Here is a 27,139-nt window from a genome sequence, read left to right on the forward strand (position 1 = left end):
ATACACTAAAACACAGACATGTGTTTCACTGAAATGCCAAGGGAGGAGTGAAGCCATCTGTGTAATCAATAACAGGATAGTTATAGATTTTTGCATTGCAGTAGTGAGTCTTTTAAAAGCAAAAGTCAATTATGAAAATAAATTCATTTTACAAATGAAACTGTATTACCTTCAAAAATATTCAAAATTAGATTTACAATATTGGCATTTTAAGAAAATTTTGATTCAGGTTCACATTAACTTCCTTTCGTTTTTAAGCTTAAAACAGTTTCAGTGGTTTATTTTGATGTAAACATATATCCAACAAAATTCTACCATCTATAAATCTGCACCATCTCTCGAAACTTAAATATATTTTCTAATAACTGGTTAATTATGGTTGTCCTTGTAACAATAAAGTAATAGCATTAAATATAGCTGACTCTTAATTATGAGGTAGCAATTATCAAACAAGGTGCTTGCACTACTTTTGTCCTGCCCATTTTTTTCAACAGCACATGAAAATTACTGAAAAGCGATTTATAGTCATAAACCCTCACCCCATACCCACCCCCCACACACTGGTGCACTTATACAGCAATTGCTCTGGCTCTCAGCAACAATGGGGGCGGGGAGACTTTATGGGAGAAAATCTAGAAAATGTTAGGTCCTTTCCCAAATTCCTGTCCTCCTCCCATTTGCCTTAAGCGAAAGTAATTTTGTTAGTTTGCACCTTCTTCACCATGTTGATGGGGGGGGGGAAAGTGAACCTTTCTGAACCACTGCGACTCTCCCTCCAGTTACTCTGTCATCTCCAGAAAGTCCTTTCTATATAGACTCTTGTTCTTCCTTGCAACTGATAAGAGAGGAGGATAAAGAAGAGGGGGCTGTAAAATGTGTGTGTGCATTTGACTTCTACTATCTCCTCCTATTTTCTTACTTCTCCCTTTACCCTTTCTTTATCAAGCGCAGCGGTGGCTGCTACTGTGGGCCAAGCATGCCTGTCTTCTCTCTCGGATTGGCTAAAGCAGTGACAGCTTGGATAGCGATTGTACGAACTGAAGCTCCACCCCCCTCATGATGGCCCTGGACCATTCATAAACTAAATAACTCCAGGAAACAGCAAGGCAGGGAGAGGGGAGAGTGGGGAGTGAGAGGTGAGCGAAAGAGAGCTAGAGAGATTTAGAGAGGGGGGAGGGGGGAGAAAGAGAGAGAGATAGAGAGAGAGAGAGGGAGAGAGAAGAGGAAGGGAGGGAGCAAGGGAGGGAAGAGAGATTAGGAGGGGACAGGGAGAGAGACCTCAGAGGGGAGGAGGGAGAGAGGACTCAGAAAGTGGAATCTGCACAAGCAACCTAAAGGGGGAGGAGAAGAAAAACCCTAGAATCATTATAACTAAACCCCAGATGCAACGCAAGCAAAGACTTCGTCACATTAAAATACATTTTGTGAGGGCCAAGATTATAAATTACGAAGCAGAAATGAATATCAAACAACTTCCAGCGGTTTGCACCTAGAGAAAAACAAGAAGAACCCACTGCAAACAATCAAGTTCAGTCCAAACAACGCCTCCAGCAGGAAAAGAGGAATACCGCTACAACAGGACCCCCTGAGAAGGGACCAGACCAGCACGCTGAGAGCGCAGGACGTCTGCACACCTCCGAGGGTGCCGCTGACTCAGTGCACTTCGCTGCTCTTTGGACATTAATTACATCCTTCACCTTACATTTGGGGGAGGGTGAGGAAGGCACTCACCTACGCTGAGTGAAGAAGTCCTACCAGCTTGGGAGACAAGTTTAAGAATGAAACACTGAATGTTTCGCTTTTATTTTTAAATTTACTTTGGCACTTAAAAGACCTCATTTCCAGATTTCTGGACAATCTCGGCAGCAGATTATCTATTCTAAACTAAACCTTTTGTTAACCTGAAGTTTCCTTGTCTTCTCTTTTCCCTCCTCCCCCTTATCTCTCCGGCAAGCACATCTTTATTTTACATATCAAGAGAAAGCAAGAAAGTCCCAGCAGGTACTTTTCTTTTTGAAAGATCACTTTTTTCCCCTCTAATTTTCTGGAGAAGAAAAGGATTTCAGACAGAGGGGAAAGAGAGATCTGGCCGGCTGTAGCATCAGCGGGTCAGCCCAGGTGGAAAACAAGAGTGAAAGTGGGGCTTAAGGGGAACGCACTGCCTCTTTTGCAAGCCGCAGGGCCACCACCAGTGTGTGAGCCTTGGATCCCTCAACGTATTGCGAGACGCCGGTGTATAGCCCGGACCTGTGCCCCAACATGATCGCCGCTCAGGCCAAGCTGGTTTACCAGCTCAATAAATACTACACGGAGCGCTGCCAAGCGCGCAAGGCGGCCATCGCCAAGACCATCCGAGAGGTCTGTAAGGTGGTCTCGGACGTGCTAAAGGAAGTGGAGGTGCAGGAGCCTCGCTTCATCAGCTCCCTGAGCGAGATCGATGCCCGCTACGAGGGGCTGGAGGTCATCTCGCCCACAGAATTCGAGGTGGTGCTCTACCTCAACCAGATGGGCGTCTTCAACTTCGTGGACGACGGCTCTCTGCCCGGCTGCGCGGTGCTCAAACTGAGCGACGGTAGGAAGCGGAGCATGTCTCTCTGGGTTGAGTTCATCACAGCGTCCGGCTACCTCTCCGCGCGTAAGATCCGTTCACGTTTCCAGACGCTGGTGGCTCAGGCGGTGGACAAGTGCAGCTATCGGGATGTGGTCAAGATGATCGCGGATACCAGCGAAGTCAAGTTGCGCATCAGGGAGCGCTATGTGGTGCAGATCACTCCGGCGTTCAAGTGCACTGGTATCTGGCCTCGCAGTGCGGCACAGTGGCCTATGCCTCACATCCCCTGGCCGGGCCCCAACCGGGTGGCGGAGGTCAAGGCCGAAGGGTTCAACTTGCTCTCCAAGGAGTGCTACTCGCTGACCGGCAAGCAGAGCTCCGCGGAGAGCGATGCCTGGGTGCTACAGTTCGGGGAGGCCGAGAACCGCCTGCTGATGGGCGGCTGCCGAAACAAGTGTCTGTCGGTGCTGAAGACCCTACGGGACCGCCACCTGGAGCTGCCAGGCCAGCCACTCAATAACTACCACATGAAGACGCTGCTGCTGTACGAGTGCGAGAAACACCCGCGGGAAACGGACTGGGACGAGGCGTGCCTGGGCGACCGGCTCAACGGCATCCTGCTGCAGCTCATCTCCTGCCTGCAGTGCCGCCGCTGCCCACACTACTTTCTGCCCAACCTCGACCTTTTCCAGGGCAAGCCCCACTCGGCCCTGGAGAGTGCTGCCAAGCAGACCTGGAGGTTGGCCAGGGAAATTCTCACCAATCCCAAAAGCCTGGACAAACTATAGGGTGCTGGGGACTGCTTGAAAAGCGATGCAAACGGGAATGCTCTCATCCACCCAACACACGACAAACAGCGGGAACTCCGGACACAAACTTTTATGTAAGCCACCTGAAAGAAACAGGAACCAAGCAGCAGACCTCCGTGAATGCACAAGCCAACAAAAAGAGAGCAACCCGACCAACAAACCAAACAACACAAAATCACATTCTTGCACAAAGTGATCGTTTTCTTCCAAACAATGTGAATTTAAGAGGTCACACAAAAGAAGCAATCGGGCTTTGCCACCACAAAATGAAACCCAAGGTACATTTTCAAATCAATGTATAGTAGTTCTCCCCTTTTCCTTCTCTCCCTTTCTCTCTCTCTCTCTCTCTCTCTCTCTCTCTCTCTCTCTGCCTCATTTCATTTTGTTTTGGGTTGCCTGAATGTTGTCACCAAGTGAAAAAAAGTATTTAATTATATGTAAAATTTCTCTTTTAAAAAAAGTTTTGCTGATGTTAAATGTATCTCAGTGCCAATGTCAGACTGTGCTCCTCCCTCTCTTGCACCTCTACCCTCACCCTAAGCAGTCTTGTTGAAAACAGTAATAAAAATATTACTTTACATTGTAATTGACTGTTTGTGGATTGTTCTTAAATGAAGGCAGGTGAGATCACAATTTAAAATTCACAATGTAAAGATGTGAATTTGAGCAGCTAAATACAAGAAGCTGCCATTTGAACTCTAATTTGCAAAATTACAAATACAGCACATTTTGTAGGTTTAATCATTACAAGTTCTCACCAAAATCCTTAGAAAAGAGAAAATATTAATTTTTACCCAACTATATAATATGTTTGTACTATAGATTTTAAGATTAAAAGTAATATCTTCCTTCACACTTGAAAAAAGAACACATTTTATATGGAAAAACAAATTTTGATCCTAATTTTTTAAAGAGAAAATTTTTTTCACATTTAAAATGAAGACATTTGCTTTTTATGCCATAATTTTTAAAAATTCACTCTGAGTCTGAAATACAAAGGAAATACTTATGGATCTTTTCTGAAGAGTTAGCACTATCAGTTGACACTTTTCCTTCAATCATTTGTCCTCTTTAAGTTTTAAATAATAAAAACTTAACAGTTAAATCAACCGCACCAAAAATGAATGAAGTGGTTATAGCAATAGTCCTTTTCCTAGCAAACGGTACTGTGAACAATCCAGATTTATGAATTACTTCAATATTTTAAACTGCTTAGTTATAAATGCCAACACTATGGTCATTTTTTTAAATCCCCAGTATTTTTCATGATTATTCTGAAGCTTCTTATAGGCAATTCAAACAAAAAAAGTTTGGATACAGTATTTCTGACCAAAAGAATATTACTGTTTCAAGAATTTACAAATAGGAAAAGTACTTTTCTGCTCTTTCTGCCTTTCTATGGTAAAATCCAATATACCCATTACATTTCAACTTTAAGAAAGGTTTCTTTTTAAAACAAGGAAATAAATGATTATAAAGTAATTTGTAAAACTGAAAGTATCCGAAAGGAACTGATTTCTCTTCTTCATATTGGAGGCAACTATGTACTCCATTAGATATGCTAATGATGAGGCACAGGTACAGAATATATGTCAGATGTTATACTGTAAAATTTATTCTTTAAATTATCCCAGTTTTTAATTTATTGAGAAAATCCATGAATGAGAGATATAAAGAAAAATTTTAAAGAACAGAGGGAGAAGTGGGGGAGGGAGTATAAGGACGGATGAGCAGCAGGACAACAGGAGAGATGGATGAAAAACAAGGAAGGTACTTAGAGCTCTGGTTCACTTGACCAAACAGGGTTCAGTCATAAGATTTCCTGGTGAAATTTCCATAGTAAAAATAGTTCTAGTCTAGAAATATAAACTTTGATCTTATTAGCTCTGAAATCATCTCCACTCTAAATCTATGTCTTTTCTGGTCTCTCTTCCTGTAGATGCAGAACAAATGCACTGTAATAGTAAGTGGTGCAGACAAACACACTACTTTTTTTTAATAATAAAAATGAATTTATTCTCTGGGGAAAATGTTCTGATTCTTAAGAATGTTTTCAAAGCAAGTAATAGGTCTTACATTTACAAAGTAATGATTTAAAGACAATGTTTAGTTTAAAAGATTAAAATAACATCTTAAAATGACCATTTTTTCACTCTCAAAAGTACTTACAGCATTAGACACATATCTCCCTCTAATTATCCCAGGAAAAGCTTTTAACTTTTGACAAGAAGAAACAAAATTGCCCCAAATTCAGTATCTTTTCTCCTCCTCATTTAATTTGATGCAACTAAAAAAGAAAACCACTGCAACAACGTAAGTGTCCTCACTACAAACAACCTTAAAGCACCAATGTCTATACAAAATAAAAAATTCTTCCAAAAACAGACTGACAAATTGTTCAATATAAATTAGCAGAAGTTTTTATTTCTGTAACGTTAGGCAGATTGCTGTGGTACAAAACAATTTCTGTGACTAAGGTAAAAGATCCCTGCATTGCACAAGCAACAGGGGAAAAATTAATTTAATGATGCTACACAGAATAAGATCAGAGAGAAATAAAAGTTATAACTTCCCCCAAAGGAGCAAATAACTTCAATGAGTCTAATTGCAAAGACTGGCAAAAATTCCAATATTGAGTAAAATTACTTAGATACCTTAAATCACAATTTAGACTTTAAGCCATATATGTCCAAAAGCATAATCGATATTCTGAGTTAAATTCCAGCCTCTGAAACTCATAATACCTACCATAAATTAGAGAATGTAATTCATTTTGGTTACTTTTCTTTCCTAAAGAAACTAAAAAACATTTCCAGACATTTCAGCTCTGTAACAAAGTAAAAAAAATAATGCAAAAATCTGAATTAAAGTTTTCTCTATGCTGGATTAGCTGAATTATCAAGGTCAAAATGAGCTGTTTCACTGTAGCTTTCCTTTTGTACAATCTACCAAATCCTGTTAATAAAGGCAGCAATTTCGAAACATTGTGTTAGAAATGCACATAAGACAAGAGATGATCATAAAGTTTTCAATAAAATTATAACATTTTCATCAAGAACTACTTTGAAATACTTCTAAATCACTAAAACTTAATAATTCACATGATTACAAAACCAAAGAACCTCCCACCAATAAATTCAGAATGTATATATGTGTGTATGCACGTATCTATGTATGTAGTATGCACACACAAAAGCTATCAGTGTGTAAAATAAAGTATTCCAATTTTTTAAACCACTTTTCTTTCTACACGATGCTTATTTTGCTCATTTTAAACGAGACTTTCCTCTCAGAACAAATCCTACCATTCACATTCATGAAATAAACCTAATTTGGGCTTTACGGCCTAGCCACAAATGTTTCTTAGTAAAATAAAGTTGCCAAGGTCTGAAAAGTAATCAGAAGTACATTTTAAAGGGGAAATTACATTTTCATTTAAGAATAGGAAATTATGCAGTGCCTTGTAAAATCGACTTCAGGTAATGGGAAACAGAGTACCTCATACACACACGAGACACGCATGCACAACAGAGTAGTAAGTCATGAGGACAAAGCAAGGAGAGTGATATATTGGTATTATACCTAGAAAGCAGAAAGGCTAAACAAAATAATTCGTCTCTCGATCTCACTGAATTTTGTAGCTTAATTCACCCTGGACCCTTTGAGGCAAAATATATTTATAGAAGATATTCCCTGAGGTTCTTCCCCCACCCTTCAATGAGCTAATGATAAATGCAATTAAGTGGGAATTGTTTTTGAATCTAAATAAACTTCAATAATCCAACTAACTGGTAAGGGAGCCATAAGCTAAAGAAAATAGTTGCCTGAAGAGACAGAGAAATCAGCAAGAAATTCAAACTAAGTCTGTCAGATTTTACCAATGCCAATCCTACTTAATAACAGCGCACCATCCCATCCAAAGAAAAATACAATTCCATAAAAATGAAGCCCGCTCCTCATCATCTCACCTTGGGGTCGATATTCTTGAAGTTGGGGTCCTCTTCATCCACCTCAAAATAGAGCTCGGAGGAGGTGACAGAAAGAATGCCCTTTACTACAACAGAGGGGGCCACAAGCTGAGCTGGTGTGCTCAGGCTAACAGGACCTGCCAAAAGGAAAAGGCAAGCTGCATAAGTTGGAATGACATTTTTCAAAAATTCAAATAGATTCAAGCAGAAATTTTATTTAATTTAAAAATTCTCACCCCTAGCACCAAATTGCCTGCCAACTCCTACACAAATTCTGTTGTGCCCTCCAAATTTCCTCTGAAAATGCAAAGTTAGGGTTCTCATACTAAGAGATTTATAACAGGCAAATAATGATAACAGTAAGCTAGGATGCAATTATTTTACTGGGAGTCTGCAAAGCTTTGGTCTAATCTGGAAAAAAGGGCAGCTCTGCCTAAATAAGTCCATCCACATTCCATTTAGAAAACAAGCCTCAGGCTATCAAACAACATGGAACAACAACCAGCAGCAAGGAGGACTCAATAGGCTCCCAAGGCCAGAGGTTAGTTTAGAGTTTGGCTGAGGCATGATTATAAAAAGATCACTAGCTTATTAGCAAAGTGAGAAACATTACACCATATTCTCTGGTAAAGATTTTGTGCCAGGCTGACACAAAGCCTCTTCCGTAATAACTTTCCCCATGAAAGATTGGTAAAAATACTTATTTTCTAAGCCTGCCTTTCCACTGTTAAATTTTGTTCAGTGCTTCCAAATCTAATATTAGTGTAGTTCAGGGACTCTGGGAGTAAACAGCTGGAGGGTGGGTTTCCAAGTGAATGAATTTTTATTGGAATAATCAAATCTCCACAGGGCTTATCAAAGAGACAAATCAGCCTGCTACTGAAAACAATAGATTCAATACAGATAGAAAAGCACAAAGTATATTAGAGCTAAATCTAAAATAACTAAAAATAATGATTATATTATATATACATATAGATTTATGTAAAGATTCGATATAGTAAGAAATTGAAATCCCATGTCAATTCTTCATTGTACAAATCCTATAGGTGAAGAAAACAGCAAGAGAAGATTGGCACTTAGAGGTCTGAATTAATACAGTGCCTATAAACACAGCACACCTATTCAGGTAATCAATGGGTGAATAAGTGTTTCAAAATTCAGATGAATTGACATTTCTATCGATTGTTAGAAGGGTGTTGGTCCTTAATCTCGCATCAATCTTAATGTGTGCCAGTAGGACAATAGAAGGGATGCTCTGCAGAGATCAGAGCAGGTTTTGCCCTCTATTCCCAATGTACAAATACATTGTGTCTGCAGATGGGCAGCAGATAGCTACGAACAGCCATGATTTCCCAAAGCTCATCCCTATAAATGGATGAAATAAGCAGCTATGTGTTCTTTTGCTGTCTCCTTTGCCCTCTGTACATTAGCATGTAATCCTGAGAAGAAATAACATTTTTTCAATCACTCTCAGACATTCAATTACAGGGTAAGCAGACAGCTGCAGGAGCTAGGCCAGCCTAGGTCCTAAAGAAGACCCCTGACAATTTCCACTTCATTTCTAACCCACACCACTTTATTAGTGTGGATTACTTCCTAATCCTATTGCCATTGTCAGGATTATATAATTAAACTCCCCTTTCACCTCTATTACTGTATGAATGTATTACTAGTAGCAAGAATAGAAGCAAAATAAAGGAGGAGGAAATGGGTAAATGGATATGAAGGAAAAGACTAGAGAATAGCATTGTCCACCTTATTCTCCATTCCTGTCCTAAGTCCCTCACACTATGCTCCAATTAATTTTACTTTACTTTACATAGAGGTCCACAGGTCATCAGAAAAGATGCTATTATGCATTTTGGCTTTTCACTGCCATTCACTGCATAGTAGCACAGGTTGAACATATATGTCATTAAATATAAGATTTCTAATGCCTTTTCTCTTAAATGAAAACGATCAAAACAGGTTATATAATTTTCCCTAAAGAAATCATAGAATCTTTCAGACTTTCCTCATAGAGGGACAGAGCCACAGGCATTAAAAAAAAAAAAAAGCCATTTAATGAATGACTAAAATTTCAGGCTAAACAAGAGAATTTTTCCCATTAGGGAAGTAAAAGTGAAAATCTGCAGAGTACAAATCAAAATTCCTACAACAGGTAAAATATGTGAATCCTGTGTAAAGCCACAGCATTCCTGAAATGGGTTTTTGAGGGAGTTAAAGGTATATGCAGCATGTTCACTAAGATCTGTATATCAAAGCAAATAGCTTATCTGCCTCCAAGCTTTATTTACAAAACAATTGGCAGAATTCTACTTATAACTCTCACATTACAGAGATTAGGTAACTCCCATGGAATGGGTGAAGCAATTTTGTTTTGTTGTTGCTGCTTTTAAACTTTTGTTCTTTTTCAGTGAAAATAATTCATTAAAATGAGCCGGGTGGAGACCGAACAGCATAAGAAAATAAAGGATAAAGTGTTGCAGATTAGTGGAAAATGTTTGAGGGCACAAAAAATTTTTATCTTGTGTAATTGTGGTTGTAAACTTAGTAGTCCTAGTGGTCACCGCTGAAAAAGTAAGTAATTAGATGCTTATTGGCACAGAGCAAGCTGAAATATCTGCACAAGCACTGAATTTACCGGTGAAATTCTCTAAATCTTTCTCATCCACGGATGACAGAGTGTCGTCGTCGCCTTCAGGGAGGATCTCGTTTTCTGAGTTCTGATTTCCTAAGGCCTGACTCCTGATGGACTGTTTTCCTTTAGCAAGGATATCTTCATCTGCAGCTGAAATGAGAAGGAAACAAAGCTGTCCATCAGCCCCCGAAGAGCACTTTGGCAGAGGGGCAGGGAACTGTGGTAAGGCTAGGTGGGCAATCATTTGCACAGGAGTCATCCACACTGGGGAAAGTGACTGGGATGGCACGCATGATCCTTCTGACAAACGGGATTCCCCAAACCTAGTCTAATGTTACCCTGAACAAGCACCCTAATCCCATTAAATCTGACCCTTGCACCGCTCACTGAACCATTTATTTACTCATAGTTAGGGCAGGAGAAGGTTCAAAAGCAGCACATTTTTGGAAATTTGTCAACAGAAAAAATCAGAACCTATTTTTACAAATAATACCTACATAACACTGAAAAATAAGGAAGACCGATTCACATTCCTGGGATAATATAGTGATAAACATTTTGAAATGTTTGGGGAATGACTGTGAAGGAGAATCCAGAAGGAAGAAGAGTCAGAGCTAGGAGAGAGTCACAGCCAATGAGGACTCAGGCCAGACCCTGAAGCCATATCTGCCACTCATAAAGCTCTAGCAGTTCTTAGAGGCTGTGTTCTCTTCCTCTTAACTCCACCCTCCCTCCTTCCTTCACCTTGCCCTTGCCCCACCCCCGCACCCCACCCGCACCCCCACTTCAGTCCTTAGACAAATATCCAAGAGCAAGGCAATGTGGAAACTAAGTGGAGGCTCAAACACTACCTCCTCCCTGTGTTTAAACTAAAGGGCTAAGACACCCCGGGGGCAAACATAACAGAGAGCCTGGGATGAGAGGCATCTGGGCAAAGAGCCTCATGCTGCCTGAGCTGCAGCAGCCTGTGGAGAGCAGCAGACTCGAAGGCACTGTTACAGGCTGCTGGACGCGAGGCAAAGGAGGGAGAGCTTGCAGGAAATCCGAGGAGTGAAGCAGCAGCTCTGCGGAGCACCTACAGCCAACAATGGAACCACAGACAGAAGCTGAGGTGCAGCCAAAAGAAGAAACACTGATACTCAAAATACTGACTTCAAAACCCCAAGTGCCTCCAGAGAGACTCTGCTGCTTTGAGGAGCTTTCTCCCTAGGAAATACATAAAAGCAGATACTGACTGCTGGATTCTGATTTTTAAAAGCTCATTGTGTCACGTAAGGGAAAGTTTAGCATCCTCCTTCCATCCCTGGTTTCCAGCTAGGGAAATCCCAGAGGCAAAGCACCTGATCTGCCCAGGCAGCAGCTATTGATATGGAAATCAGATGGATGGGTTTTTTGCTCCACTGCAGTTTCTGCCCAGGCATAAGGCCCAAAACCCACAAAGGATAAAGCCCTCAATTTGCAATAACATGACTAATATTTATCTGTCATTTATGCCAATAGTTAAACTATATGTATGTTACCTGGTTAACCTGAGAAATCAAAGGTTCGTTGAGATGAATAGGTAAGGTTATGGATAACTTTAAAAGGTATAAGTTTATTTTTATCATTTATTGTGAGTTCACCATGTATATCATTTACATACAATATGTATGGCACTACTTAAAAGAACATAGGTGCCTTCTATTAAATAACGAAGTCATGGAAAAAAAAGCTTTCATTATTTAGCTCTGAATACCCTCTTATGGGTAAGTAAAATCTTATTTTCCTATGCTGCACACATATGAAGGTCTCAATAAATATTTGGAAAACAATTTAAGAATCCATTTTAAATGGCTTTATATTTTTAAAAGCTACAAAGAAATATACCCAAACCCAATACTTTTAAAGAACATAGCAGTATATGTTTTTATATCATTGCTTATATTTCAAGTATTTGTTTCCTTACTTTGAAATCATAAACACTGACCTTAAGTCCAAACAAGACCTTTTTCAATTTACTATCAATTTTACTAAAAATAAATTGGTCACTGATAAATACAAGAGAAATCACCATTTTCTATATTTTCTTATAAAGTACATTACAACAAATTAACAACTACCAGTCAGATTTTAGTATAAAATCAGCATGTTACGTTCTCATTTCCTGGATTTAAATTCCTTCTTCTAAGCAGAAATAATAATAATGCTAATATTAAACAACACTTATCATGTGTCAGGGAGTGTTCAAAGCACTTTACATATTTAACTCATTTAATTATCATAAACCTCTTCTATTCCTCCTTTTCAGATGAATAAACAGGCTCAGAGAAAGAACACAGCTACTGAGAAGTAGAATTAGGAGTCTGTGGCCCCAGAATCTGGGCTCTTAACCACTATACAAATATTAATGCATATGCGACTTACTGATTATCTTACTAATTCTTACGTTTCTCATAGTGCATTTTAAAAGGGGAGGTCAGAATTATAACAAAAAAAGTAAAGAATAAAAAAATGTTCATTTCCAAACCTAGATCTGATGAATATATGACAAACACATCAAAAACAACTAAATTCAACACCTTGCTCATTACTTCTCTGATTAGTGCCATACATGTTGTAAAGTGTGCCAAGCCTATTTGGGAAAAAAAAAGAGATAGAAAAACCCATTTAATCTGCAAACATTTACAAAAAAAAAATTAGAGAAGCCAGTGGCAATATAAAATAGCTCAGTAAATAAATTCACATTTACTTAAATGACCATTAAATATAATTTTTTATCCCTTGCAACTGGAATTTAAAATTTTTTAAATGTTTTCATCATGCTGACATATTAAAACACAGAAACTTCTGAATTAAATAAAATTTTATGAAAAGAAGTTTAAAGTATTCTAGGCCTACTATACGCATACAAACACGCACTTTTTATTTATTTACTTATTTTTACAAGCTCAGATTCTGGAATTGTTCAACCTCAACTGAAAAACCTCTTGTCATGGAAAATATGCAGCTTACTGATATTTAGAATGGTTTTCCTGTAATTAACTCCCCCTTGAGGATTTTAAGTTAGCAGCAGTAAAATTACCAACAGTACTCTAATACACACCACATGCGCTGGCATTCAATTCTCAATGGTCTAATAGCTTTCTGCAAAAGAACTTTTTTTTTTTTTTCAAAATTAGAACAAAAATGCCCCAAACATAAAATAAAAGATAATTATCATGTTTATGTGCTGGGAAAAGTATATTTTTAACTTTTGTTTGCCTTATACTCAATCAACCATCGAAATAAGTATCAACTCTTTTGATGTGAGTATATTCTACACTTTATAAAAGTTTCATTGAATGAAGTCAGAACATATTTTTGGTTCAGTTTTAAAACTTGATTCGGGTCTTTTTCTGGCTAATCAAATTATTGCCAAAGATGGTAACTGTTTAAATTTTTATATCACTATTAACAGATCGCCTTCATCTAATCTTACATTTTACTCTGGTTTAATATTTATACTAACTTAATAACTAGAGTACAATTGTTACATAAATTGGATAAATTTGTCAAAAATGCATTCTTTGAATCATGACTTTAGATTCACTGAAGCTAAGAGCAATGAGAGGAATCAGAGAGAAGCTGGTCCTCAACATGTAAAGTTCAGGTTCTTCAGAGCTAGCACTGGACATGAGTTGATTGATCCATTCAACACAGGCTAGGTAAGTAAAATTAAAACAGAATAAAAACATGGAAAACTGTTCCACCTATGATATAAATCTCCTTTTAAAAGTCCACTGCACAGTGAACTAGTAATCAATAATTCATATTACAGTAAAACTTTAAACATTAAGACTTACCATTTTATTTTTTAAAAATTACTGCTGAAATAGCAGTGACCTCAAATGTACATAAAATAAATATGGGAATCCACTTAGTGTGATGTGAAGTACATAGCATAACTGTTTATTCTGAACAGAACAAAATAGAATATCTTATACACAACTATTTTCCTAAAATAATTCCACTTTATATAGTTTGTGCAGTGTCCAAAGGGTACCAAGTTAAGAAGATTTACCCTAGGAAAAATTGGTGGAACTACAAAGAATGATGAGGAGAACAAACCAAGTTCATCTCCTAATAATCCCAGGTTCCCTGAAAGTGTTAGACAGAGAACCTAATAGATGTTGAATCATAAAAAGAAAGAAATAGTATCTGGTATTATTGAAGTTATGAGAGAATGGTATCATTTAGGACCTTTACATGGTCTGTCATCCCTACAAAACCAGATAAGGTACTTGTATCATTCTATATGATTACAACATACTGTTTAAACTATGTTAAATCCTCCTCATATATTTCTATTAACATTCACAGCCCTACAAAATAAAAATGTCTTGAATTCAATAGGATTCTACTGCTAAATTCTCTCAGTGTTTGAATTAAACCCAATCTTTCTACCATTTGAAACATGTTTCATGTGGCTTTAATTTGAATATAAAATGCCCATTATATTTAACAATGGATTTTAGAAAACAGCATAGCACAATGGTAAAAAAAAAAAAAAATCTGATTAGTCATCGGTTAACCTGGGCTCAGTCATACATTTACCAAGAATTATCTTGGCCTTTTCAAAATTCCTCTGTTTCCTTTTTTGTAAAGAATAAAGTTAAGACTAAACTTTACCCTAAGTTCTTTCCAAATCTAAAATGCTGTGGTAATAAATAACTGATAAGCTGGGCTCTGAGCATTAGGAGAATGTTACAAATCATTACAACTCATTTCTAATAAAAATTAAACCTATAAAATGGAAGAAAATGCCCTGAAGAATCAAATATCCACATCTGCTTGCTGCTGCTAATTTCCATAAAGAATATTTAATCATAGAAGGAAGTATTGGTTTTAATTTTAAAATATGACTCAGTTTCTGCAATGTTAAAGAAATCTCCCATTATAAAGTGACTTTTATAAATAACCACTTTGGAGGGTCTCTCTTTGAAAAATTACCTAAAGCCCTTTTCCCCAAGCCAGTTAATGTGAACTTGGGAAGGGCAATTAAATTGTCAGAATTAAAAAATTTGTTTTTAACTAGAAGGTAGCCAGAAGTAGAGTCATGGGGCTAGTATTGATCGCCCGAACAGAGAACATCACTCTTCAGGTATTTACTCTGCCACCTTTACACCAGAGGCTTTCCTTCAAATCAAATCAATCCATAAAAAAGATGGCTCTTACTACTAAAATACATAACTAATCTCCAATGGCATTTCTATTTAGATGCCGTCCTTTAATAAAGATAATATAATTTATTATGTTTTAAGATACTGCATTTTCAAAATGTCCTGTCTCCTTAGTTAAATAAATTATAAAAAAGTAAGAAGTTATAAAACCGAGACATTAGCCAGTAATATCTATTTTAAATATTCAAATTCCACATGAGAGCATAGTATTTATCCACGCTAAATTCTATAATTTCAACTGCTTTTTGATCATATTAATTGTTTTATTTTGCATTCTTGACTCTTACTATGTTTATTTTCATTAGTTTTCTGTTGTTATTAAGTTAGGAATAAAAAACAAAGACTTATAATTAACGCAAAATTAAAAATGAATGTCAACTATAACATACTTTAAAAATATTTTAAAATTAAGCTCTTTGCTTACATAACATATTAGCATAAATTATGATGACATCAAACAATACTATAGCACAATCCATGTGCTGAGTTCCAAAACTGTCTAATATTTCTTTATTGTTTAAAATAAAAGTGACAATACAAAGTATGATTAGAGCTTCTATCTTTTTCAAAAAATGTTATGTTAAATATGACATATCTTCTTAATTGGAAGACCACTGAAGAATCTCCTATACATTTAATTAATTTTTTAAAATATACATTTCAGATTTAAATTTTTGTTTTTAATCTTTTCAGAGCCTTTTAAGTATTAATGTAAAGTGTTACCAAGTAGAAGGAAAACTGCATAAAATGATTAAATAGACTTCTCTCTCGCAATGTGAAAGTACATAATAAAATACAGATAAGTAATTAATATTATATTAATCTTTCAATTACTATTTAGACCATTAGAGTGAAATCTGCTTCTATATAGGATTAAAACATCTTCATTAAATGATAGTAAGCATTTCTAATACCTTTTTTAAATCAGCCTTAGTATTAAAAAAGTTGTCATGATAATTATTTTAAAATGTAGAATTCAACAAAATATAAGTTGATTCATTATAAGGAAGCTTATAGTCCCCAAAATGGCTAAATATACTATTTTTGAAAAAATAGATTTTAATAAGCTCTGTAATTAAATATATTCCACAGATTTTAAAGTCAGTTACTGATATTTCAGATAAAAAGACTAACAGTTTGCCTCTGTGCAATTTTAGAAAACAATCCCTTTCTCCAGATATAAAAGAAAAAATTTTCATAAAAGCATCTTATTTTCATTCATTGACTGCAGAACTCACAACTCAATGTGAAATGTCAGTTAAGAAGACAGAAAAATACTTATTAAATTTTAAGTGCACATGGTAACAACTGTTTGACTGAAAAGGCTAAAACCACAAAAAGGCTGATTTTTCAATGTAAGGGTCATTAACCAAAAACAAAAAAATAAAAACAGTAAAGAAGTGTGTGTGTGTGTGTGTGTGTGTGTGTGTGTGTGTATGTATGTGAGTGTGTGAAATCTCTAACACCACATAAAAAGTCCATGAACCTTAAAAGCAAAAGTGGCCTAATTAATTCTACATCTTATTTCTCCTTCTCCACCTCCTGCAGTTGAAGACGTAGGGCTCTGAGACTATTATTGCTTTTAGATCACTTTGTTATTGACTAGTCTCTGTATGATCATTTATTTTAAAGGACTGATGTCACATTTGGTGTTATATCTGATGACATATTGTGGACATTTTCTTCCAGAAATGGCTCTTTAAGGCTGAGTGCAAGAGGTTAAGCTGCCTGACTGAGGCCAAATCTAAGACCACAGACTTTTAATCTAAATTCTCAATATCCTTATTTATGTAAGTTAACATGTATTTTGTATACTGGACACTATCGTTTAACCATAAGCTGCTGCATATTAAACTAATCCCTCCCAAAAGAGAAAATAACACTATTTCTTAACTTATTAAAAAAATAGCCAATTTTTATTTTATAAAATCAATGTAATTTTACTATGGAGAGGGACATTTTCTTCCTTAATCAATATATCTTAATAGACTTTCAAAAATTATAAAATATTAAGTGAAACCATATGTCCAAAGAGAATAAATTATCAAACCCAAACGACTTTTTCAGTTTTTCCAATTTGCTCATCAGGCTTCTACCTAAACTGAATCATAGTGATATGCATTATATCAAAATAGGAAAAGTGTTTTGTTAAGCTCTGATAAGAAGATGATGCAGAACAGGAACGTTTGAAAATAATGCCTATTCTCTTCTTCCAGGAGTCATTTGTCACAACCACCTACAAATCAAGGCTCAGAATGTATCTAGCCACTTGGACATTTATTACCACATCTCTCACTTCATAATCTCATGCTAAAATACCCTGGTTGAGGGAAAACCATACGCACACAACAGAACCTGGAAACCTATTTGGTTTGTAAATGCTGTCTTTCTGTTATTCATGGATTTAAGGCGGGCTTCCTGGATTAATCCACTCAAAGCTGAATGTGTCATTTAAAAGGAGAAATATTTTATCCTCCTGCTCTGAAACAAAGGGCCTATATTAAGTAAGTTTTGCATGTGAACATAATAAATAAATATACTTGACACCATAATTTAATAGGACCCTACACTAACTATAAAAAATGTAACTTCTCTTTCTGAGGTAACTAGGAAATGTGGTGTTGGACCATTTTACAATGCCTTGTAATAATGAAGGTATGCTCTTCATTACCAAGTACTGTACCTGCTGCTACTGGCAAGGAGTGGTTTATACACTGACCATGTTCCACGGCTGTTTTTAGTGTCGCTTCAGGATGTGTCGATCCTAGAGGGTTACGCACAAATCGTCGCCGGCGCCGCAAGTCATCTTCCCAGTAGTCAAGGCGCCAGAACTCACGAGGACGACTACAATGAAACAGAGATGCCACATATGTTAGCAATTATCAAACAGCGTGGTAGCACTGAATTTCTGCATAAAGCTCTCCTTGTTTGCTCTGCCTTTTTTTTTTTTCTCCCTTTCCTCTTAATTCTCCCTCCACCTCACACTCCCCTTTCTGCAATCTTTAACTTAGGTATGTCCTTGAAAATAACAATATCACCTTCCAGTCTAAGGAACTCCTTTTCCTTTTTCTTGGAAGGTGAAATGAGCACTAAATACATCATTTTGAAATGAATTGCTGACAGTGTGATCAGTTTCCCCACACTCTAGTGGCATGTGCTCTGATTTCAGCCTCATTTCAGCCTCAGCAGGGCACCTTTCTCTGTGGCTGCATTTATAAACCAGAATAGGGAAAAGGCTATTATAAATATGGTATAGCATTACCTATATTAATCAAAGTCTGTCCCCCTTCATTTTTCTTCCTAATTTGTGCCTTTTTGCACAAGGTCAGTAAATCATACCATGAATTCTTGGTCCAGAAAGTGTTAACTTTAATGAATATCTCAGTTACATGGTTATGTATGTGATAATAAAATATTACTCTGTTTAGATGTGCAGGAATTTAATTAAAATAATCTCTTAAAATATTCATTACATTTAGCCCCTGAGGCTTAGAACAACACAAGAAAATGCATTTCTTTTCCATTTACTGTTTTTAAATAAACCATTCCTATAGAGTGAAATAGCAATCTATTTTCAAGCAAATCAGATTGGATTTCTGTTTTATGTAGTCTGTTTTTATATTTAATTAAAAACTACATGCTATATGATGTGCAATAATTGCTATATCAAAAGCATACTTTTGGAAATGTATTTTTTTAAAGGGTTCACTCATTTCAAGTTCTATATTTTCCCCAATTATGTAGATGTTGTACATGGCAATGTATAAATGTCAACTTTCTCTCCTATTAACTAATCGTGATCTAACATGCTGGAAAATATTTTATAAAGAAAACACTAATAGTAAGGGAAAAAAAATCTCTGCAGAATGTATTTATTCACTATAGATACACAGCATGAAAACCTATGGGTCTCGATAATGAAATTTTTAAAATTCATAATCAAAATTTCTGCAAGGAATGTCTAATACAAAATAAAATCTCACTTGTGTTTCATGAGCTAATAAAATTGTACCTGTCAGCTTTGACAAATTAGTAGTCTTGACCAATTGACAGTCCCAAAATACCCACATAAAAGTTACCCGTTTAGATGTTTTAAAGATGGTACAAAATTCAAAAGATTTATAAATAAGTACTTAATTAAAAATTATCCCAAATTAATAAAAGGATAGGTAACGAACAGTATATTATTTAAAGAAAATATATTTTTTAAAATAATAGGAATAGGAATATTTTTAAAAAAATAGGAATCCATGCTCTTTTCTGAGAATGCTGGATAGACACGAACACCAAAGATTTCCTTTGTTGATTTGATCATGCATAAAGAGGAGATATAATGCAATCAAAATGGAGTGCCAAAGAGTGTAAGAATTAAAGACCTCAAAAGAAAATTAAAAAACTCTTTTATCCTTCTTTGTTATTTTGCTGTTTAAATTTTAAATGAAAACTAATGTTATCATTTAAAAATAAATAAAGAATACCTACAGAATATACACACAAGCAAAAGACAACAGTTGTTTGATCTCAATTAATGAAACAAAATTCTCCTTAGGTGAGAGGGGAAAAGGCACACAGATGGCTCTGTGCTTGGCTTTGATAGTCATGGAGCTTGGATAGCCACTTCATCATTCTGCCTACCTACATTTATCTGTTAAAATTATTATCAAATATCAGCCAGGATGCAGTCGTGAATCACAGGCTGCTCCTCGTCTTCAGGGGAATGATACAATGAGGGTCTATTCATCAGTGCGGCAATCGGCACAAGTAATTAGTTCCCTAGACTGAGATCCCCTACAAGGCCTATTTCAGTCAGCACCACAAACATATGACCATGTAAAGCTAATGAAAGCTGCTAAAATTTGTTAACCTTTTCTGCCATCAATCCTTCTAATATTCCATGCTTCAGTATTATGCAAAGGTGGTAAATTATTAATTCGTCATTCATCCATCCTTCTGAATTTTGAATCAAATTAAACGATGTCATTCTTCTTGATAACAATTAAAATTATAAGAGCTGCTATTACAAAATTATTACTAAATTAGGTAACAACAGATTGTAGTATAATGCATGAGAGTGAAGTCAAACCGAAGGCTAATAAAGTGTATATAGTGGTTTTGTCATACAGTAGAAAAAAATAGAGGAATTACAAAATCACCCACAAATTATCAAGTAACTCAAAGACAGCATGTATAAGAATAATAATGAAAATTAGAAGCAAGCAGAACTATAATATTTATGTCTGTGCTCTTTGACACTAACAAAAATGGTCACGATGATGACATTTGGCTGAAACAAAAGCCGCAACACATCAGGTCTGAGAATTTGTTTGCATAGTAAAAAAATGTTTAAGATAAGGTTTAGTTGCACTAACTATATATTTCTGTCTTCAAATGTAAATATTTTACCAAAACTAAAAAATACTTAGATATAACCCAAACAGAATGAAGAACTTTATACCTCAACATAATCTGTACAATAAGCGATATCCTCAAGACTATATTTTCCATACAAGTCATCTACTTCCTGTACAACGCTTTAAAGTAATCTGAAGACAAAGTGAACACCACTTATTTCAGATCACAAATCTAGAATGAATTACAAAAATCACCTAGAGAGACCAACACTTTCAATGTATTTTTGAGAGTCTCTCCATATAAAAGCACTGTGCTAGGTGACATAGGATGAAACCCCCAGAGAAGTTACTCATAATGGAATACTTATTGGCCTCATCTGAAACAATAGCATTTATCACCCAATTTCTGTTGGTGAGAGTAACACATGTTCTTTGGACAGAAGTCCTACTCATTTTTTCAGATGAGGGTAATTACAAGCATATTTAAAGTCACTTACATAGTAACAAACTGGGCCTAAGAGTGTAATGTTTTGTCCTCTCCACCCTAACTCCCTCCAACAAGTTATACATTCAGTATATAAAATTCTATCTCCCCAAAAAGAGGCATGATTTGTCATTTGAGAAAAGATCAGAAAGGAGAATGTGTAGTTTTCAATTATCAACATACTGTAACTTCTGATCATCCACATAAAGATTTCACTCTCATTTAAGAAATATTGCCATCCCCTCCCCCAAAAGCCCCTGCTAGGAGAAGCAGGATAAAAAAATGGCAAACTTGGCATATTGACCCAACTTTTTCCCCATAAGGTTATGAATTAACAAAACAAATTATTGTATTTTTTAGAGTTACTATCATGGTATGGTTAGTAAAATTAACAGGACTCCAAGTATTCAAACAGACAGTGGAACAAAAACAAGCATGGATGAGAAATCATTTATTCTGAGGCCTTACAAATATGTCTAGGTCACTATATAGTATACCTCTACCTCTCTATATTATGTATCTACTCCCCAAAATTATATTAATAGTACATGATGCCAACATCCACAAACTTCATCTTTATCCATTTCCACTAATAACTAAAACTAAGATCACAAAAATGATTGAAATTAAGGATGTGAGCCTGAGATCTATAAGATCTAGAAATAAAGCCTTTCCTATAAAAGGGGCTATAATTAGGTCCCCTATCAATACACAGCCTCCAAGTCTCAAATCTTTGACTAATAGGAATACATTCGTCTTTGAAAGTTGAGGATGATACTGAAAATAAATGTTCTAACTTTTATTTCTAATGATTTCTCCACATGTTTGGCCTAATGTCAAAATCTGAGATTAAAATTACAAGGTAGTTCTAATTGTCTTTTTCTAATTATAAATCATCTAATTATCTTTATAAATGTAAATATTTTACATTTATGTGTTTGTATACACACATCTTTAACATATCACTACAATCTATACAGAAAAGAATACAAAATGCCATTTTATATATACAAAATATATATTTTCTGTTCAACAAACACAGAATTGGATAGACTACTGAAATAACTCTTAGAAGAAAACATAACTCAAGCATAGATAGCAATTTATTCCCTTTCCTAGGCCCACTGTGGTTAGTGAATTGGTCAGGCAAAACAAATGAATAAGAACAGGAAAAATGAAAATCAGTTTGAAAAGGTAAAAGTATTAAAAAAGAGAATCAAGCTCTGGCGAGGTGGCTCAGTTGGATGGAGCATTGTCCCATACATCAAAAGGTTGCGGGTTCAATCCCCAACTAAAAGATGTTTCTCTCTCTTCATCTCTTTCTCTCTCTCTCCTTTCCTCCCTCTTTAAAATCAATTTTGAAAAAAATACACATATATCCTCAGGTGAGAGTTAAAAACAAACCTCACAGAGAATCAATAACTAAGGTATGACCCACATTCTTCCTCTAATAGTTGAATGATTCAACCAAAAATAATCTATTATTTTCCACACGTAAATTATAGATTTTTTAAAGTTCATTTTTCCTCAAAGAAAGTATGATAAGCCAGTTAACAATGTATGAATAGATAAATATTGAAACAGAATTCTAAACTATTTTCTAATAACAATGATTGACTCTTTCTTTACCATTAGCCAGATACTAGGGATATAAAGACTATTAAGATATTGTCCCTAATTAAGAAGCACAAATGTGGCACAGTAGTTAAGAGTGTTAGCCTGCAGACAGATGGGTTTCAGGTTCAATGTCCAGTCAAGGGCAAGTACCTGGGATGTAGGTTCAATCCCTGGTCCAGGTCAGGGCACATAGGGAAGGCAACCAATCAATGTTCTTTCACATTGATGTTTTCTCTGTGTCTCTCTCTCTCTCCCTCCTATTCTTTCTCTCTTCCTCCTACCTTAATTAATTAATAGTACAAACTGGTAGTTACAAAATAGTCACTGGGATGTAAAATACACATAGGAAATATAGTCAGTAATATTGTAATAACTATGTGTAATGTCATGTGGGTATTAGATTTATGGGGGAAATACTTATTAAGTTATATAAATGTCTAAACACTATTCTGCACACCTGAAACTAATATAGTACTGAATGACAACTGTAATTGAAAAATAAAAAATAAAGACTTCAAAAAAAGATACTGTCACTGACCTGGTGGACAAAACAAATGTGAAAATAAATAATAATAATTCAAAAAAAAACATGTATGATAGAGCAGAACTTTATTAAGTGGCTATTAAACTGCACAATTCCAGGGAACATGGTTCAAATCAAAATGTGTGTAAGTGGCACTTCTGGAGTTGTACAATGCTTGGCTTGCATTGCTATATGAAGGCTGTGTGAGAACAATAGGGTGCTATGAGAATGCCTATATTTTTCCCTCTCCATACAATGCTCATGCTCCTCTCTCTGACAGTTAAATCTAATCTTGGAGATAGGAACCTGAACAAGGTACTTCCAATGCTATCAGCAGCAGTCACATGGTCAGTACTTATTCCTCTGCTACAGGAAAAGGTGTTCAGACCAGGGAACAGATATGGTTGTCAAAAAACAGGCAAAACTCAAAATGTAGAATAAAGCAATCAAAAACAAAAGAAAAACATTAACATTTATTTCAATGAAGTCATGAAGTTCATATTACTTTAAGGAAGATTACTTTCTTGATAGTGTATTAAAGTAAAACAATGCTAATTACTGAAATCAGTGATAGCTATATAAGTATTCCACTAATTCCACTAATCCTATAGCCTAAATATATTGGCACTTGTTATTCAAATTAGCCAGATATATATACATCTCTCTTCTCAATGGCTTTAGTGTCATTTTAATGTGATTTGGATCTACATCAATAAAAGAATGCTAGTTTTAAAAAAGAACTGTCACAAAGAAATTATATTAGAAAAATTTTCCATTTTCCACCTTACCCACTTTCTTGTGACAATACCTAATATTTATGACTTTACAAAAGCCAGTAATAAATTCTTTTGGCCACAGAAAGTTCTAAATCCTAGAAAAGTTTAGTACTTCATATTTATTCTTAAATTTTTATATTACCTGTTTTAATAACTCCTGTATCTGGCTAGCTTCTATTTTCATATTTTTAGGTTAAAAATGCATGCTAGACATTACAACTAAAATAAATAGTAACCTCTAAAAAAAAAAGTAAACATTTTCAGTGCATTGTCAGCTAGAAGATAGAAGTGCTTAAGTTCTACAGGGGTTTCACTTTCTGCATAAATCCTGGTGAAATAATGTTCAGGTACTATAGGGTATCATACAACATAAAATAATGCTTTATCTCACAAACTGAATTCTACGGTGCCGTCATGCAGATAGGCAGAAAAAATATTAACTAAAACCTCTGTTTACCAAGTACCAACTATATGTCAAAGGCAGGTGATCTATGGACTGTGCTGTCTTAATGAAATGAAAGCAAAACCGTTCAAATGTATGGATTCCAGGGGAAGAGACATGTTCTACAGCAGAATTCTTTCTTTATTGAGGCCTGACATAGGGATTTGATATTAAGTTGAGTCACTAAAGCATCATTATATTACTTATGTAAAATAATATTTTATGTAGTTATGAATATTTGCATTGTACTATTCAGTGCATTTCCTCATTTGCTTTTAGAGGCATGTAGATACCCATCATCAATTAGCTGTTACTTCGAGTATTTTATAAAAATACAATTTTGCAACAAAGTCAATTATTCGAAAAATAATCCCAAGCTTTTCCTAGTTGCTGTTAGCCTGTTAACCATTTTCTTATTCAGTCTGCATTTTTACCAGTAAGCAAAGTTATGAGAAAATAAATATATAGTGTTAATTGTACTACCAATTAAAACTCTAACAAAACACAACTGAAAAAAATTTTTTAAATAGATTATGTTGCTGGTTAGTAAAAGCCCTAAAACTCACCTCAGTAGCCATACTATTTAGACAAATCTGATCTATTTTCCCGACATCTAATTTTTTAAAAATTCACCAAACATTTCTTGAGTGCCAACTAAGTACTAGATTTTGATACACACAACTGAATTATGCTGGACTCGGCCTAGAATTTTCTTTGTGCTATAATTAGGATAAGGAAATGATCAAATATAAAAAATAACATAACTTTGAAATAGACAGCATTTACTTCATTGGGCTACTCGATGCTAGACATTGGGCTCTTTCATATGTTCATTACCACCATGCCTCACAAAAACCCTGCCATGATTAAATACTGGTATTTTCATTTTAAAGAAGAAGAAACTAAGTCTCACCCATCAGTAGTAAATAATAAGCCCATGGACTTCAAAACCAATGAGCTGTTCACATGACATTTCCTGTAGAAATTCTTATTGGACACTGTTATAGTTAAAATCAAAGTACTAATGAACCCTGCCTGGGAGGATTGAGGATTTCATTAAGATTTCAATGAAGACCTATTTTGTAAGTTTTATGAGGACAAGGATTTGTGTCTAATTCACTGACCAAGCACAGTAAATGGAACAAAGCTGGAACTTAGTAAATAATCGATTAAAGAATGAACAAGATGACTTTTTAAAGAAACTTAAATGACAAACAGGAATCTGCTGGGCAAAATGGAAAGGACATCATAGAGCAGAAAAAAGAGCATAAACAAAGGCATGGGGACCTAAAAAGGCACTTTTATCTAAAGAAGTTCAAGTAAGAAAGATCATTTCAAAGCAGCCTTAGTAGTTCAGTTTGTTCATTAAATTCCACATATGAGACAGACTCATGGATAGAGAGCAGGCAGACAGGTCTGGTGGTTGTGGGGAGGGAAAGGAGGAGGGATCCAGCAAAAAAGAGAAGAGAGAGAACTCATGGACATGGATAACAGTGTGGTGGCTGAGGGGGTGAGGCGAGGGGGGGGCACCTGGAGATTGAAGAGGGCATGGAGGGGATAAATGGTGATGGAAATAAGAAAATGAAATAATAATTTTAAAAAAGTAGCCTTAGAGTAGCAATAGCTAAGATAGGAAACAAAGGTTTAGAACCCAGATTTCAAAAGGGCTTGTATAGTCAACTGAAATAGTTACTTTTATATCCTATAAAAGAGACAACCAAGCTTCCTCAATAATACAGGATTAATCCGATCAGCCTTGCATGTTACATGGCAGCAATATAAATAAAAGAAGGCAGAGGGTTTGGAGCCTAGAGGCTAAGATTCCAGAGACATATTTGAATCGGGATAGATTAGATTTGCTGAGACATTCAACATGGGAGATGAAAAAAAGGAGATAATGAGAATAAAACTGGTTTGTGACAAAGGGGGCAATGAGGGGATAAAGATGCTACTTAACTGAAATGATGCAGGTTAAGTAGGTGTGGTAGGGAAGAATAATCGTGTCCTAGATACCTAATAATGTCTAGGCAGAAAAGTCTAATAAATAAGCAATATAACTTGGGAATTCAAAAAAGTAGCCTGGCCAGAGATATAGAATTAGGAGATTTATCAGCTTTGGGAGTCAGTGAATTAGACCTTCATCTAACAAAAGTTTACCAAGCAGTTATTATAAGCTAGGCAGTGTGCTAGATCCAGAGGAAATTATATTCAAAGGATGGGAGAAAAGTGTGAATACAATCTGGGAAATTCCAATATTTAAAATATTGCAGAAGAGAAAGGGATCAATGAAACAGAGAAGAAAGCAACTGCTCCTTTCAGTCAGTGAGATAATAGGAGAATCCAAATAGAAGGGGGCCATAAAGGACAAAGAAGCAGACTCTTCAAAGCTGTGGGTGAGCAGAAATATTTAATTCTGCATAAATAAGGACAAAGAAGGAAAAGAAGCTTTTATGTTTCTGTGTTTTAAACAGTTATATGATATAAAGTTCACCTGTTAAAGTATACAATGCAATGGGTTTTAGTATTGATAGAGTTGTGCAACTATTACTGTAATCTAATTATAGATTGTTTATTCCCCCAAAAAAACAATCCCACACACACCGATTACCCATCATTCCCCATTCTCCCTTCCTTGGGAATGGACATGTAGAGGATTTCTCAATATGTAGGATAAAATGTCAGTGCATGTGTTTGCTTTGACTTGGAGCTTCTTAAATTATATATATATATATGTAATATGCAGATCAACTGGACCTGGACAGCAGAACAACCAATC

The 27,139-nt window shown here is 35.7% G+C and overlaps 2 protein-coding genes across 5 annotated transcripts in view; one reads left to right on the top strand and one right to left on the bottom strand.

Annotated features, from left to right (window-relative positions):
* LRBA (LPS-responsive vesicle trafficking, beach and anchor containing) overlaps nt 1-27,139 on the bottom strand; it is a 566,714-nt gene that overhangs the window by 222,937 nt on the left and 316,638 nt on the right. For 2 of the 4 annotated variants that reach the window (XM_005871408.2, XM_014543868.1), the window contains exons 38-40: nt 17,890-18,014; nt 9,976-10,122; nt 7,329-7,465 (exon numbers count right to left, since the gene is read on the bottom strand). In XM_005871408.2, the coding sequence (XP_005871470.1) occupies nt 7,329-7,465; nt 9,976-10,122; nt 17,890-18,014 (409 nt within the window). Of the gene's footprint in view, nt 1-7,328; nt 7,466-9,975; nt 10,123-17,853; nt 18,015-27,139 lie in introns of all 4 variants that reach the window. The other 2 variants (XM_014543867.1, XM_014543866.1) reach the window with 1 other exon arrangement.
* Nucleotides 1,192-3,946, top strand: MAB21L2 (mab-21-like 2 (C. elegans)). Its single transcript, XM_005871407.2, has one exon. The coding sequence runs from the start codon at nt 2,260-2,262 to the stop codon at nt 3,337-3,339; it is 1,080 nt and encodes a 359-aa protein (XP_005871469.1). The 5' UTR covers nt 1,192-2,259; the 3' UTR covers nt 3,340-3,946.

This window comes from Myotis brandtii, unplaced genomic scaffold (genome assembly GCF_000412655.1).
Source record: "Myotis brandtii unplaced genomic scaffold, ASM41265v1 scaffold34, whole genome shotgun sequence".
In the NCBI taxonomy this organism is placed as follows: domain Eukaryota; kingdom Metazoa; phylum Chordata; class Mammalia; order Chiroptera; family Vespertilionidae; genus Myotis; species Myotis brandtii.